The sequence below is a fragment of the Cyprinus carpio genome, chromosome A18, assembly GCF_018340385.1.
Source record: "Cyprinus carpio isolate SPL01 chromosome A18, ASM1834038v1, whole genome shotgun sequence".
In the NCBI taxonomy this organism is placed as follows: Eukaryota; Metazoa; Chordata; class Actinopteri; order Cypriniformes; family Cyprinidae; genus Cyprinus; species Cyprinus carpio.
In genome coordinates this window covers 11,820,521-11,834,795 of record NC_056589.1, presented here as the reverse complement: position 1 = coordinate 11,834,795, position 14,275 = coordinate 11,820,521, and the positions used below count along the sequence as shown (strand labels likewise).

Here is a 14,275-nt window from a genome sequence, read left to right as displayed (position 1 = left end):
GACTCATCCTTTTATAAAAAAAAATAATTTTATTATTGATTTAAAGGCTGATATGTTATAATTTTATTTTTAAAAATTGTCAAAACTTTATTTGAACATGTAGTACATGTCAGTAGATAACATGTTATATTTTTTCTTTGTTGTTTAAAATCTGACCATGATGTTATAATTTTATTTTTAAAAATTGTCAAAACTTTATTTGTGCTAATTTTATTCCAAGTATGGATCACCAATCTTGTCCACATGTCACTTCACTATCATTTTTATTATTCCAAGTATGGATCACTTATCTTGTCCACAACGCCGTGTATAGCAGTTTGGATTGATACATTATTTAAGAGATTTAAATACTGTATAACCTTGGTAGCTCTCAGCCTCTTTCATTTTTAAAAAGTAGCTCCCGAATGAAATAAGATTGGAGAACCCTGGTGTAAAACATGTCACTTCCTGCCCTAAACTTCACACGTTTGATAGGTGTTCTGTCCTGAATTCAGGACAGATAGGTGTTGATAGGTGTTCATGCCCAAATTCAGTTATAGTTATGTGACATTCAGCCAAGTATGGTGACCCATACTCAGAATTCGTGCTCTGCATTTAACCCATCCGAAGTGCACACACACAGAGCAGTGAACACACACACACACTGTGAACACACACCCGGAGCAGTGGGCAGCCATTTTATGCTGCGGCGCCCGGGGAGCAGTTGGGGGTTCGATGCCTTGCTCAAGGGCACCTAAGTCATGGTATTGAAGGTGGAGAGAGAACTGTACATGCACTCCCCCCAATGCTGGGAACTCTCTAACCATTAGGCCACGACTTCCCACACGAAATGACATGGTTAACACTGTTATGGACACCTAGCAACATATTAAAAAGTGTCAGCAAGTGCTAAATACACTGGCAACATTGTAGAAACATACCAAAACATGTTAGCAGCACTTAGCTAATTGTTAAAGCATGCTATTAATGTAGTGAGACAGGAAGTTACTGTAACTCGGGCATGCAGTGTCCAATCTGCCCCAAATTTAACAAATTTGATAAGAGTCCTGTCCTGAGCACACCTACATGCCCATATTTGATTGATAGACATAGCGGCACCTGCTGGCAACAGGAAGTGACATGTTTAAAACTGTTATGAACTCCTAGCAACATAATAAAAAGCATCAACAAGTGTTAAATAGGCTGGAAACATTCTAGAAGCATGCTAAAACATGCTAGCAACACTTAGCTAAGTGTTAGATTAGATTAGATTAGATTAGATTAGATTAGATTAGATTGGATTAGATTAGATTTAACCTTTATTGTCACTGCACATGTAAGGTACAAGGCAACGAAATGCAGTTAGCATCTAACCAGAAGTGCAATAAACAGTAAGTACAGGATATACAGTGTCTACAATGTTACAAATGTACAATAAAAATACAGATAAGGCATTACTATGGACATAATTTACAGATTTTTAAATACTATCAGCATGATATACAGATAGGTGTACTATGAACATACTATAAAAATGGATTATGTAATAAGTGTATGTACACTATAAACTATGAACATATGAACGTCATTTACACTAGTGCAATGGACAGTAAAAAAGTGCATAGAAAAATATTCCAGTGTGCAAATGGATCATTCAGTACTCTGGATGAACAGACAGTAGTGCAAGTAATAACAAGTGAACTGTTTTTTGTCTGTTTGTTTGCAAACCAGATGTAGTGATGAGGAGGGGTGAGGAGTCTGTGTTTGGTGGTGGTGGGGAAGGAGGGGGTCAGAGGGTATTAATAGCTGTAAAGCATGCTATTAATGCAGTGGAACAGAACATTACTGTAACTCGTGCATACAATGTCCAATCTGCTTCAAACTTCACATGTTTGATTAGAGTCCTGGCCTGAAGATCTACATGCTCATATTTGGTTATAGTTATAGTGCCACCTACTGGCAACAGGAAGTAACATGTTTTACACTGTTATGCACTATTAGTAACACAGTAAAATATGCCATTGTGTGCTAAACATGCTAGAAATATTCTCAAACATGCTAGCAACACTTAGTAAGTGCTAAAGCATGCTATTAATACTATGTATGCATGAGTTACAACAACTTCCTGTTTCAATGTCCAATCTTCCTCAAATGCCACACGTTTTATAAGAGTCCTGGCCGGAGCACATCTGAAGGCCAATATTCAATTATAATCATACCGCCACCTGCTGGCAACAGGAAATTACTTGTTTTACACTAACTTAAACATGCATTGTCAGATGTGCCCCAAACTTCACGTTTGGTAAGAGTCCTGGCCTGAAGACAAGCACAAATATTTACAATTTTATAAGCATATTTACCATTGTTCGCTGTTCTCCTGTGGTCACCGGGTGGTGATGAGTCCGGGTGCGAGGGCCCTTTCATCACTGCTTGCAGCTTTAATTGTTATTGGATCAGTTCTGAAAAAATTACTAACATGTTTTAGAATGTTGCTAGCTTGTTTTGAATTTGGTGGTCATAGTAGAAAGCTCTAGGTTACTGTTAGAAATTAATAATAGAGCAGAATGTTTAGTAGATCAATAAATTCACACTTCACAGACAGACACAGACAAACGGCAACAGAAACTTTATTTGGGTTTTATCAGATCAGTGGTTTACTACCCTTGGTCCATGGTCGGAGCTAGTGAGGAGTCGACTCGGAAAGAGTTGATTCCTTGACTCTGAATAGTTCTATAGTCAGGGTTGACTCCAGTACAGGAATTGACTCTCGTTGTTAAATCTGTTACGGTGTCCAAAATCACTAATTTTTTTACTGATTCTTTAATCGCCATATAGTGCATTGGCAGTTAAATGCACTATATCAGCAAGGAGTGAATGAAATAAAGGGAGGAATTTGAAAACTGTTCTATTATACACTGTGCATCAGAGACTCAGCTGTCATAGAAACAACCATTAGAAATAAATAACAGTCATAGTGACTTTAGTAATTATACATACCTCCGTGCTTGGTAATTTAATTGATGTTTATGATATTAATCCAGTAAATATATACATAATATTCTATGGTTAACCTCTTTGTGTTTATTAAACTAACCATAAGTGTACATCATTGTATTTTGTATGTACTGTATTTATTTTTTATAGATATTAATGCTTTTTAAGACAGTGATCGTGTATTTGGCTCCATCAACAGACTATTATAATCAGATGTGTTCATTAAAGAATATATTTTTTCACATTTATTTAATTCTGACTTAATATACGACCACGGCTGCTTCTCGTGACTTTTCCTTCAGTAAAATTAGGTATCGACAACAGCTCATGATGTTGATCATTTCAAGGTAAGTTATTGCTAAATTGGATTAATTTGGGCAGTCAGGCTAAGTGTGTTGTTTCAATTAAGCGGCATCATGTCAGGGGAAAAAATTAATTGTGTAATAACGACTGCAATCTTGTATTATTCTTGGCCCCTTTTTGATGTGAGTTGATTAGTTGATTCTATGAACTCCTATGGTTGGAGTTGAGAGTCGGCATTGACTGATCTGAAATCTTGTTTTTACCAATTAAATATGTTGAATTGGGTTTATCGGGTAGTGGAATGTCTGAGAAGTCATGTCCAGTAATATAGTGACTGTTTGCCGTTGGTATGTGTCTGTCAGTGCAGTGTGAATTGACGTTAACATAGTCCAGTCTTTTTTTTCTGGTAAATAAAACATTTCAGGTTTGACCAGTATTTAATTTTTTTTTTTTTTAAATCATTCTTTTTTACCTTTACCCTTTAAATTGTAAAATGTGTAAATATCTGTTTTCAGGCAGAACATGGGGGCCTCAAATGAAAGCACATTATCTTTGTTTTTCCGATCACTGCTACCAAACTTCAACCTCCAGGTGAGTGGATGCATCACTGTATGTCCAAGCAGACAATTTCCTTCAGTTTAAAAATATTTAGCGAGAGAACATAGATGGTGCTCATGGTCACACATTAAATGTAAAAACGTGTGTAAAATGTAGGTGAGCCAGATTTTAGTTTAATATTCATTCCAAAGTGTGTCCAGTGTTTGGATAGAATGCTCTCCTTGGATGGAAAAACAGAGAGAAACATGATTCAGAAGAGTATATGTATGTTTTACTCATTTGATATCCTATATGAAATTAGAATAACGAGAAGTGGAAAGATGGCTTTTTTTTTTTTTTTTTTTTTTTTTTTTCATTTTTTCTGTTTAATTTAACAAACGAAAAATGAGGTTTCGGCTTTACAAATCAGTTTATGGCTTCGATATTTCGTTCATTCATGTGGGCGGGCACTGAAATGTCCCTTTTTGTCTGATTGGTAAATCCGGCAGAATAAGAGTCATTACAGAACACTGCTAAGTCCACTGATCTATAATATAGAACTCGATTGCTCATGACGTCATGAAAGTGAAGCTGGCGCGCTGCCATATTGGTAATCCCTAGTGTGCGTAAACGTTCTATTGAATTAATAGGAAATTGTATGATTTTAATGAGAAAACATCACCTAACAAGTCAGCGTTTATAAATCTGAAGTATCTCTGTACATTATTAGAATGCAAGAATTTTTTAAATGTCGGAAATGTCCCCTACTTATTAAAAACCTACGTTTATTACAGTAGCGAACATCATGAACATGATAAACATCAGACGGACATGACCTCAACATATAAAACAAATGACAAAGTGCTCATTCTGAAATCTGAATTAATTCAGAGAAATGACTGACTGTATACAGTACAGATTTGAAGACATAAAGCTTTATTTCCAAGATAGTAAGTTAAGCTTTTCATTTCATTATAGAGCAACATTAACAATATAATTGTATTATTCATTGTAATATATTCAAATCCATTTCTGATACTAATACGTTCATGTTTAATAATTCCTGAATAATTTTGTTCATAAAGAAATAGTCTATATTTTGTGTTGGATCGTTACCTGTGTCGTCAGTGCGCAGCAGACACGCCCACCTAAACGGTTTAAATATATCGCTTATACTGCCCCAAAAGACTGTAAACACTGCAGATAATATCTGAAGTAAACATTAATTTACATACACATAACATAAAAACTAGTCCCGTTTGACTGATCTGCTTCAAATCGGGTGATTTTAGGACAGCGGTTTGAATGTGAATTAATGGTGCTCTCTGCCGGTAGGGATTAGTAAGATGGCGGATCGAACACTTCCGGTGGCTTCACTGCCTGCTGGCAGTTTTAGAACGCGATGAGCGATCCAGTCATATATAGATCAGTGGCTAAGTTCTATATTAATAAACTGTTGTCGTGATGCAAACTGCCACTCACTGTTAACGAAGTTTGACGTTTTATTTGTTATTTCTATATCTAAGAACATTGCATAATTTTTGTAGCAAGTCATAACTGTTTTTCCATGACCAACTAATAATGAAAATAATTTGGATAAAAGTAAAATGTTTAATGAAGTATAGGTAACAAGGAATGTTTGTAAAAATTAATAATACATATTGCCATGATAGCTTGATGTCCATAACAGTTCACATTTGTCTTTTAAATGGGTTTAAATTTAATTGATCACTTGACATAAAAGAGGTCAAAAGGTAATATAAAGGCACTATAAAAACATACTGTATGTTAACTTTCTTGTTAGTCTAAAGCAGCTTATATTGTAGCCAAGCTGTCAGAATGACTCATTTTGGAAATTCTTATATTATGACATCATAGTGCAGCAAAAGACTGCCTCTGCAAAAGAAGCTCAATGCCGATTTGCGCATGTAATAGGTAAATAACGAAGCAAGATTTTCAGAGAGATTGAAATTAAAAGACTATAATGTGCCGACTATATTGGTTCCAACAAGTGAGTAACCGTGTTTTTATCATGTGTAAATATTACTGTGTGTGGTATAGATAGTTTGAAATGTGCTATTTGTACATTTTAAATGTTTTAACCTACATGAAACAGCATAATGTATCTTTTGTCAACTATAACTGTAGTGTAACAATCCCAAACGAGGGAGGAGGTCAACCGGTCATTTACTGGACAAAATAATTTATATGGGCATCAGTAGCCAAGAAGACACTCAACCACACAAAGTTTGTTAATACAAATATACAATTTATACAATCATATCCATTTTAAAATCCCAAGAGAGAGAGCAGCAGGTTAAAGTAAACATAACCAGGGTTCCCACGGGTCCTTGAAATCCTTGAAAGTTTGTGAATCTAAAAAAAAAAAAAAAAAAAAAGGCCCTGGAAAGTTTTTGAAAATAAACATACATAGATACAGGTCCTTGAAAGTACTTGAATTTATTTTGTGCAAGAAGTTTTCTGGAAAAAATTCCATATTATTTCCCCCGGTCTGCTAATGTGTTATTTCACCAACACTTCGTGGCCTATGCATACTAGCTTGCTTGATTTACATTAGTTACGTGCATTTACGCATTACGTTAAGTGTGTTGTACATTGCCATGACGTTCACACGCGCATGAAACTACTACGATGGTACCTCTAAGTTTCACAGATACACTGTGAAATTAACTTTGAATTGCTTTGCTTGTTAAGATAATGTAAATCCATGAGGCAAGAAAAACTTAAGCATATTCATATATCTTAAAACTTCTGGTTACATGAGCCTAAGCTCTTTTCAATAAAATCCATGCAAAATAGGGTTTCCAACCATTCCATATAGCCTAATTCGGAATTGTCCCGTATTTAAGGCATCAGAGAAGAGTTCCGTATGAAAGCTATATGGAATGCAGTTTGTCCCATATTCGCAGGTACTGTATATGCTGTATGGCCATCTCGCAGGTACTGTATATGCTGTATGGCCATCTTTTTGCACAAATCTTTGTTTGAATTGCTGAAGGGCTTTTAAGACCTTGCAGAATCCTCTGCCACCTGGTCCTCCCACTACACAGCTAACGGCAGTTCCCTTTACCATCCGCTGATGGCCCAGTTTGGATAATGATCAAATGCACAACAATGTGCTATTGATCATAAGCAAAACATCCAGCTATTCAAGAAAAATTGTAGGCCACTTCAGTATGGTAAGTTAATGTTGTTAATATTCCTAAATTTTAAAATTGTAACTTCTAGCATATTCCTAAACCTAGACCTCATTAATATTGAAGAATAAATTCAAGCACCAAAAGCAGTCCACACACTCCAAGTTCTTTTGAATTTAAAAAAAAAAAATGTGGTTGCGATAACAATTTAGTTAAAAATTTTAAATGTCAATTTGTTTTGTTTTTTTTAAATGCTCATTTGATTGAAGTTTCATAGGCATTCAGTTGTTATCCTTTCAAATTTTATGCTATATTGTATGTAATTTCAAAGTATATTCACCTCCTAAATTACTACACCACTTGTGCAGTCACAATTCTATAGAGGTAAAATTTACACAGGCCCATGCTTTGCATATAACGTGCGTGACATTTTTTGACATTAAACTTTATTTTTAACATAATAGTACATAGGTTAAACTAAACAAATGTGATTTTTTTTTTCTGAGAACCTTTTATACACATACATAACTGTAGACACCAAAATGACACACTCTATGTGGTACAGAACAAATATTTTGAGGGTCCTTTTTCTGTCCCTTATTTTCCTATAAAGAATCAAAGTCATCCCTTATTTTCATTTTCTGAAGATGCAACCCTAATGCAATAGTTAATATCAGATCATTTTAGAATCCAGTATAGGATGTACTGCATATTCTTCAGTTTTATGCAAAACAGAAATATGACAAATAGAATATCAGATATCTGTCATATGTCCAAAAATAAATGCAAAAAAAAAAAAACACATGACACATGAAAATTGTAACAATGTATCTTACAAGGTAACACGATGTAACCTTGCTCTCACTTGAAATGTGCCCCACAATTGGAGGGTATTGGACCTGGAAAGTCGTTGAAAGGTCCTTAAATGTGAAGTTAACCAAGGTGTGGGAACCCTAATAACATACAATTTGTACAGTTTATCCAGAATGTATTTGAAATTGGTGACGGTCCACAATAAGGTAAATTAGGACAAAATGGGGCATCAATGAGCAGGTTAATGTAGTAAGCACAGTGTATCAAATGTAATTCATATATTAAATTTAGTTAATGTGGCCACCCAAAATGCACAAATCCGGTTCGAAATTGTTCATAGAGTAGCTCATCCGATCTGGACCTGTTCATGAAGCAACTCATCCGCCCTTGAGCCGATCCAGACCAGTTCATAAAGTGGGTCGATACCTTTTTCAAAATGGGTCATCTGGCCAAAACTAGCGATAGAAATATTTAAAATAGAGCTGACAAACATTATATAAAAGCTGGAATGTTCCATATGTCTTCCTTTATTAATATTAATAACACATTAAATCATTCAAAACTTGAAAAAATCTAAACTGATTCATTTAAGCCAGCAACAATGAAATGCTCTATAAAAAAGTAGGTAATTACAGTATGTAAATACAGCTGATCGAGCTGAATAGCGCTGTCTGGAACGCTGTTGTTAAGCCATGTTTCCGTGAACACAAAAACACAACAGTCTCTTACAGTCCTCTGAGTTGAGCGTAGTAATCAGATGTAGTCCAGTTTATTATCCAAAGAGCGTACGTTAGCCAGTACAATGGTGGGGATAGCTTGCTTGTGTGGGTTAGCCATTAGCCTAGGCCGGATACCTCCGCGCTTACCCCTCTTCTGCCTCCTCTCACGCCGCTTGTGGCGCCTCCGCTGTGGGCGAGATGCAGTAGTGGGGGTAGGTGATGGTGTAGGCCTCCTGTGGGGGAGGTGGTGTAGTGGGTGTTTGTGATTGTTTGGGGCTTAACTCTAAAAAAAAAAAAAAAAAAAAAAATCTATATATATATATATATATATATATATATATATATATATATATATATATATATATATATTTCATATATATTTTTTTTTATAATGTTTTTGTGTGTGTGTTTTATATTAGGACTGCCCTCAACTAAAGATTTTTCTAGTCGACTAGTAGTCGTTCATTTGAGGTATTAGTCGACTAATCACACATTTATATTAATAAAACCATTTAATTCATAATAATGAGCCTTTATTGCCTATAGCCTATCAACGCTCAAGCACAAGCATAAAACTTTCCACAGTGTACCCGCAGTAGCAATTATTATGAATGCATCAGGGAAAAAACTGCAATAAGACTGCCTTAACATTATAATAATCCATTGATAAACTAGCGTTTTCTGTATTTTCGGGTGAAGCGATCCCCACAACGGATGTGCACATTTCATACGGATTACATAATCTTAAAATATTTGTTTTCCATTTTAAATGGTTCATTTAAAAGTAGACAGTTCACTTTCTATAGATATATTTTCCATGTTGGTGAGGCAAACAGAGTTTTGGTGCCTTTTTTAATTTTTTTTATATTACATTTAGTCATTTAGCAGACATTTTTATCCAAAGCAACTTACAAATGAGGACAATGGAAGTAATCAAAATCAACAAGAGAGCAATGATATGCGAGTGCTATAACAAGTCTCAGTTAGCTTATTGCAGTACACATAGAAAGGTTGTTGTTGTTTTTTTCTTTTATATTATATAATAAAAAGAAAACAGATACAATAAAAAAAAGAGTAGAGCAAGGTTTTTTTTTAAAGAAAGCAAAAGCAGTTAGTAAATGAATAGAATGCGAGTCTAAAAGGTGCAAGTTAAAGAATATAATTAGAATAGATAGTGCTAGAGTTAGAGGGTCAAATAAAGATGGAAGAAATGTGTTTTTAGTCGATTCTTGAAGATGGCTAAGGACTTAGCTGCTCGGAGGGTACATATGTCTGAAGTAACGAATTTAGGTAAAGGGGTGCAGAGCCAGTGATGGTTTTGTAGGCAAACATTAATGCCTTGAATTTTATGCGAGCAGCTATTGGTAGCAAGTTCAAATTGGTGAACAGAGGTGTGACGTGCATTTATTTTTGGCTCATTAAAAAATAATATTGCTGCTGTGTTCTGGATTAATTGTAAAGGTTTGATAGAACTGGCTGGAAGACCTGCCAAGAGAGCATTGCAATAGTCCAGTAATTTATTACTCTGGATGAGTGCTATATTTTTCTTCTGTGACTAATTAAATTTTTGATCGACTAAGCCTCTTTTCGTCAACTAATGGTTAGGCGACTTTCAGGGGGCTGCCCTAATATCGGCTATATAGTGACAGCGACGATAAGTAAATTTGTTGTTTTATCATCACCAACAACATAAGGCTACATGTGAACTTGTGTTCCTACCTGACTTGAGCTCAAATTTCACATTAAATGTGAGTACTACTTTTAATTTAATATCCAGTTTTTATATTTAATATCCAGTTTTTATATTGAAAAACTAATTTAATACCCTGTAAAGACCCAGACAGTATTTTTCACAAATAAATAAATATTTAATACAAATATAATTAAAAAGAAAGCAAACACTGTAACCAACAGGGCACTCAGTATTCTGGGAAGTTTGTGTTCACCTGGAATCATATTTTTCAAATAAAGCCAGGGTAACCCTCATTTTACATACAGCACACAGTGAAAATGACATGAATATGACAGTGGGCAAATGCATAAAGCGCAGTATAATTTGAAATCACGGATTTATAGTTTAAAGCATTCAGTTTACATGGTCCGACCGCCACAGAGAACACGCGATCATGCTGGATAAAAATGCACACTTTACAAGATCTCACAGCTGGATTCGACTAAGTTTGCAAGGTTTGTGAAATTAAATGTTCATTAGTCATTCAAAGATTTGTTTAAATTATATAAATGCATATTTGCTTGATGATGGCAAACGAGAAAGTATTATAATGTTTGCCTTTCTATTACTAATAGGCCTAATATAAAAGCAATCTTCATAATACTTTCTGTATACATTAATTTCTTTGTTGAACCGTTCTATCTGATTATTAGATAGACTTCTATCTGTGTTAACTGTTAATGATGACGACAAACAAGAGAGCGAGTGTGAGCACTGTGTGCGCTCAGGCACTGCCGCTCTCAGTGCCGTCAAAATAAAAATCCGGCGCGCCGTCAAAATAAAGGTCCTGTCTCGAACACATCGGACAAGCAGAAAACTTATCGGCCGATGTTTGAAAAATGACAAATATCGGCCTTGCCGATATATCGGTCGACCACTAATCTAAACACACAACTACGACAGTATATGGTTTATCTGAGTTTGTCTAATTATTTTTATTATAATAAAGTATGTAATAATGCAATGCTAATCGACATAACCTTTATCACTGCTTAGAATACTATGAAATATGTTGCGTGCCTTAGGGAGTATTCACACCAGGAAAGTCCACTAGTTCACTTGCTGTGGTCCGGACTAAATATAATGTTGATTTTTTTTTTTTTTTTTTTTTTTTTTTTTGGTGCAGTTCTCTTTCACACTGCCCTTTTTTGCAAGTGAACCAGAAATTGTAAACAAAACCACACATGTGCTAAGGTCATCCATTCATTGGACGACAATTCTCAAGCAGGGAAAAACAGGAAGTGCAAAAACAGGCTAATCATGGAGATCTTTCGTAGTGCAATTTCTATACTTTTACTGATTTGGTGTTATCAGATACTAACGCAATATGAAGAAACTTGTAAACATCATATGAGACAATGTCATACAATGTAATTATGACTTGCTGAAAATAAAATCTATAGATAAAAAATACTTAAAGCATATCACAATGTTAGTTTAAACATTTACCCTATATAAATGTGCACTATTAGGCACATCATTTCCAATCGTTTGTACTGAGAGTGGAAGCTGAAGCGCGCTTCAGGACATCAGTGGAGACAAATTAAATACGCCGTAATTTTTGCTCATAAAGGTAAGAATAATATATAGTTCGGAACTTTAAAGGGTCTATTTTTAATTTGTGTACACTCATAATATTAAGAACAAATAGGATGCGCTTGCCATCTCTATCTTGAAAAGGAGTGCTTCACAAAAATGCACCGAAACTCTGCAAATATTTTCCTTACAGACATGATGAATATATCTATAGAAAGCTTTAAATGACTACAAAATGAAATAATTCAAATCCAAAACAAAAACTCTAATTATGTAATCCATAAAGATGCATTTCTTTCTAAAGGCGCTTGCAATGATGAGATGGCAAGTCAGGATCATCAACTTCATTGCAACACTGACTCATTAAACACTAGTTTATTAATACATAATTAAAATATATCCTTACTATTTTCTCCCAACATAGTAATGGTAATTTTTGCGGCAAGCTTTAGCGCGTTCACGCCACGTTGCTGTGTGCCATGGTCATGAAAACTCATCATGTGCTGTAGCGAATCAGCTCAAATTATAACTAGTAATGATTAATTATAAATATTTAGATCTGCTGTAAGTATTTACTTGACATCTCAGTGTCAACTGTCTTGTAACAGACACCTGGCAGTTACTTAACCCGCAATTACACTCCTCACTACTAGGGGTATTAGTGAGACAACTGTGTTTAGATAAAGAGACAGGTGAGCAGTAGAATAAAATATCATGGCTGACCTCCTTGGTCAAACAAAGTCCTGTTGGGAAACAGTCTGTTTCATGCTCAACTAATGACTTTTCTGTATCTGTTAAATGAATTTATATATATATATATATCTTTATAATATAATATATATAGCTCAACTAATGACTTTTCTGTATCTGTTAAATGAATTTATATATATATATATATCTTTGTGTGCAGTGGGTTTTTGCAATACGGTTTATATAAAGTTCACAAAAGGTGCTTATATTGCTGTTTTTATTTTTCTCATTGGTTTAAAACATATGTTGATGCTTATGACCCTCCCTACAAATAGATTCTTAATTAGCATTTACTCAGAGCAGCATGTGTTGGTTATAGACTGTGAATTCTAAGAACGTTACTTTCCTGTGTAAGGGAAACAGGTCAATTTAGCTCAAAGGGAATCATTTAAGATTTTAAAGGGAATTTGAACAGAATCACTGTTTCACGGCTGATCACTGAAACGGCCAGCGCTTCATTGAATGAGCCGTTTAACATCAAATCTGCACTCGATATTAATATCCAAAGTATAGTGAAAACACTATTAATTAGCACAGTAACAAGATCGGCAGTTTAAGACATTAACTTGTAAGCACAAAACACAAGATACTTCTCTTTTCAATATGAATAAGGCTTTATTAGATAAATCTAAGACATATAAACTAATCTAACACAAGCACACGCACTCACACATTCACACAAGTTGCAGGAAGATAGAAAGTTAGGGAAGAATGATTTTAAGAGAATGAAAATGTGAAATCCCAAGTTTACAGCAATACGTGAAATTGCATAGACATGAACAACCATCAGTCACTTAATTAACCCTCACATTGAGTTCCTCAATGAGGTTAAAATTATATTAGATAGCTACACCAGTTTAGATCAGAGTCTGGAGGTTACTTGCTTTGCCTGTGTAAAGGGGGTTCCCTTTGTTGTCGTTGAAAAGGGGGTTTCCCGAGGTTGCTGATTGGCTGGAAGTTCAGTAGTTGTTGAAGTGACGTCTTGGGAAGCCCGTGGTTGGGCGTTGGCTGACGATGCGGAGTTGTGGTCTGGTTGTAGTTTTAGACGGGCACTCGAGATCGGACTCGGAGACAAAACTTAACTCAGAACACGAAACTTTCAACAGAAAAGAAACTAAAGTAAAAGAACAGAAGTAAAGTTTGACGAGACTAGGTGGTGTTTCTTCACATCGTGGTGAAGTAGCAGCAGGCATGCAGGCCGAAGCACGCTGGAACGGCGCTCAAAGAACGCAAAATGTAATGACAAAAAGCATGGCTAAAAGCTAAAACTACAAGCCAAAGCAAAAAGCAGGCTAAAAGCTAAAACTACAAGCCAAAGCAAAAAGCAGGCTAAAAGCAAAATTTGATGGTGTCCTGAGTATTTAAACTGGCCTTTTGGCCACACCTCAAATGTTGTCTTGACCAATTAGATATTGTCTTTGCTCGGGGTGTTGCGATGTTTGTCCTACTTATAATAGTATAATTTTGGACATGATTCCTATGATAAGAATATGATACATTTGACAAATAACTGATGGTCAGAAACGTTTCAAGCAAGGAGATTCCAACACACATACTAAACATGAATATGAATACTTAAGCTATTCAATAGTTATTAAAAAGACATACACAATAAGTGATTAGAAACATGATAGTCAAATGTGTGGGTTTCATATTATGATATGGAGTTAGGTATTGGATTGTTATTAATTTGTAATTCATTTTTGGTTTTATTTTAAGACAGTTCTTGTGCCATTCTCTGACATAAAGATGTT

At 35.0% G+C, this 14,275-nt stretch overlaps 1 protein-coding gene across 3 annotated transcripts in view; it reads left to right on the top strand.

Annotated features, from left to right (window-relative positions):
* The window catches only part of tcf25 (transcription factor 25 (basic helix-loop-helix)), a 119,286-nt gene that overhangs the window by 84,083 nt on the left and 20,928 nt on the right, over positions 1-14,275 (top strand). For 2 of the 3 annotated variants that reach the window (XM_042775018.1, XM_042775020.1), the window contains exon 17: positions 3,792-3,867. The exons of the other annotated variant lie outside the window; for it this stretch is intronic. In XM_042775018.1, the coding sequence (XP_042630952.1) occupies positions 3,792-3,867 (76 nt within the window). The remainder of the gene's footprint in view (positions 1-3,791; positions 3,868-14,275) is intronic. 3 annotated transcript variants of the gene reach the window in all.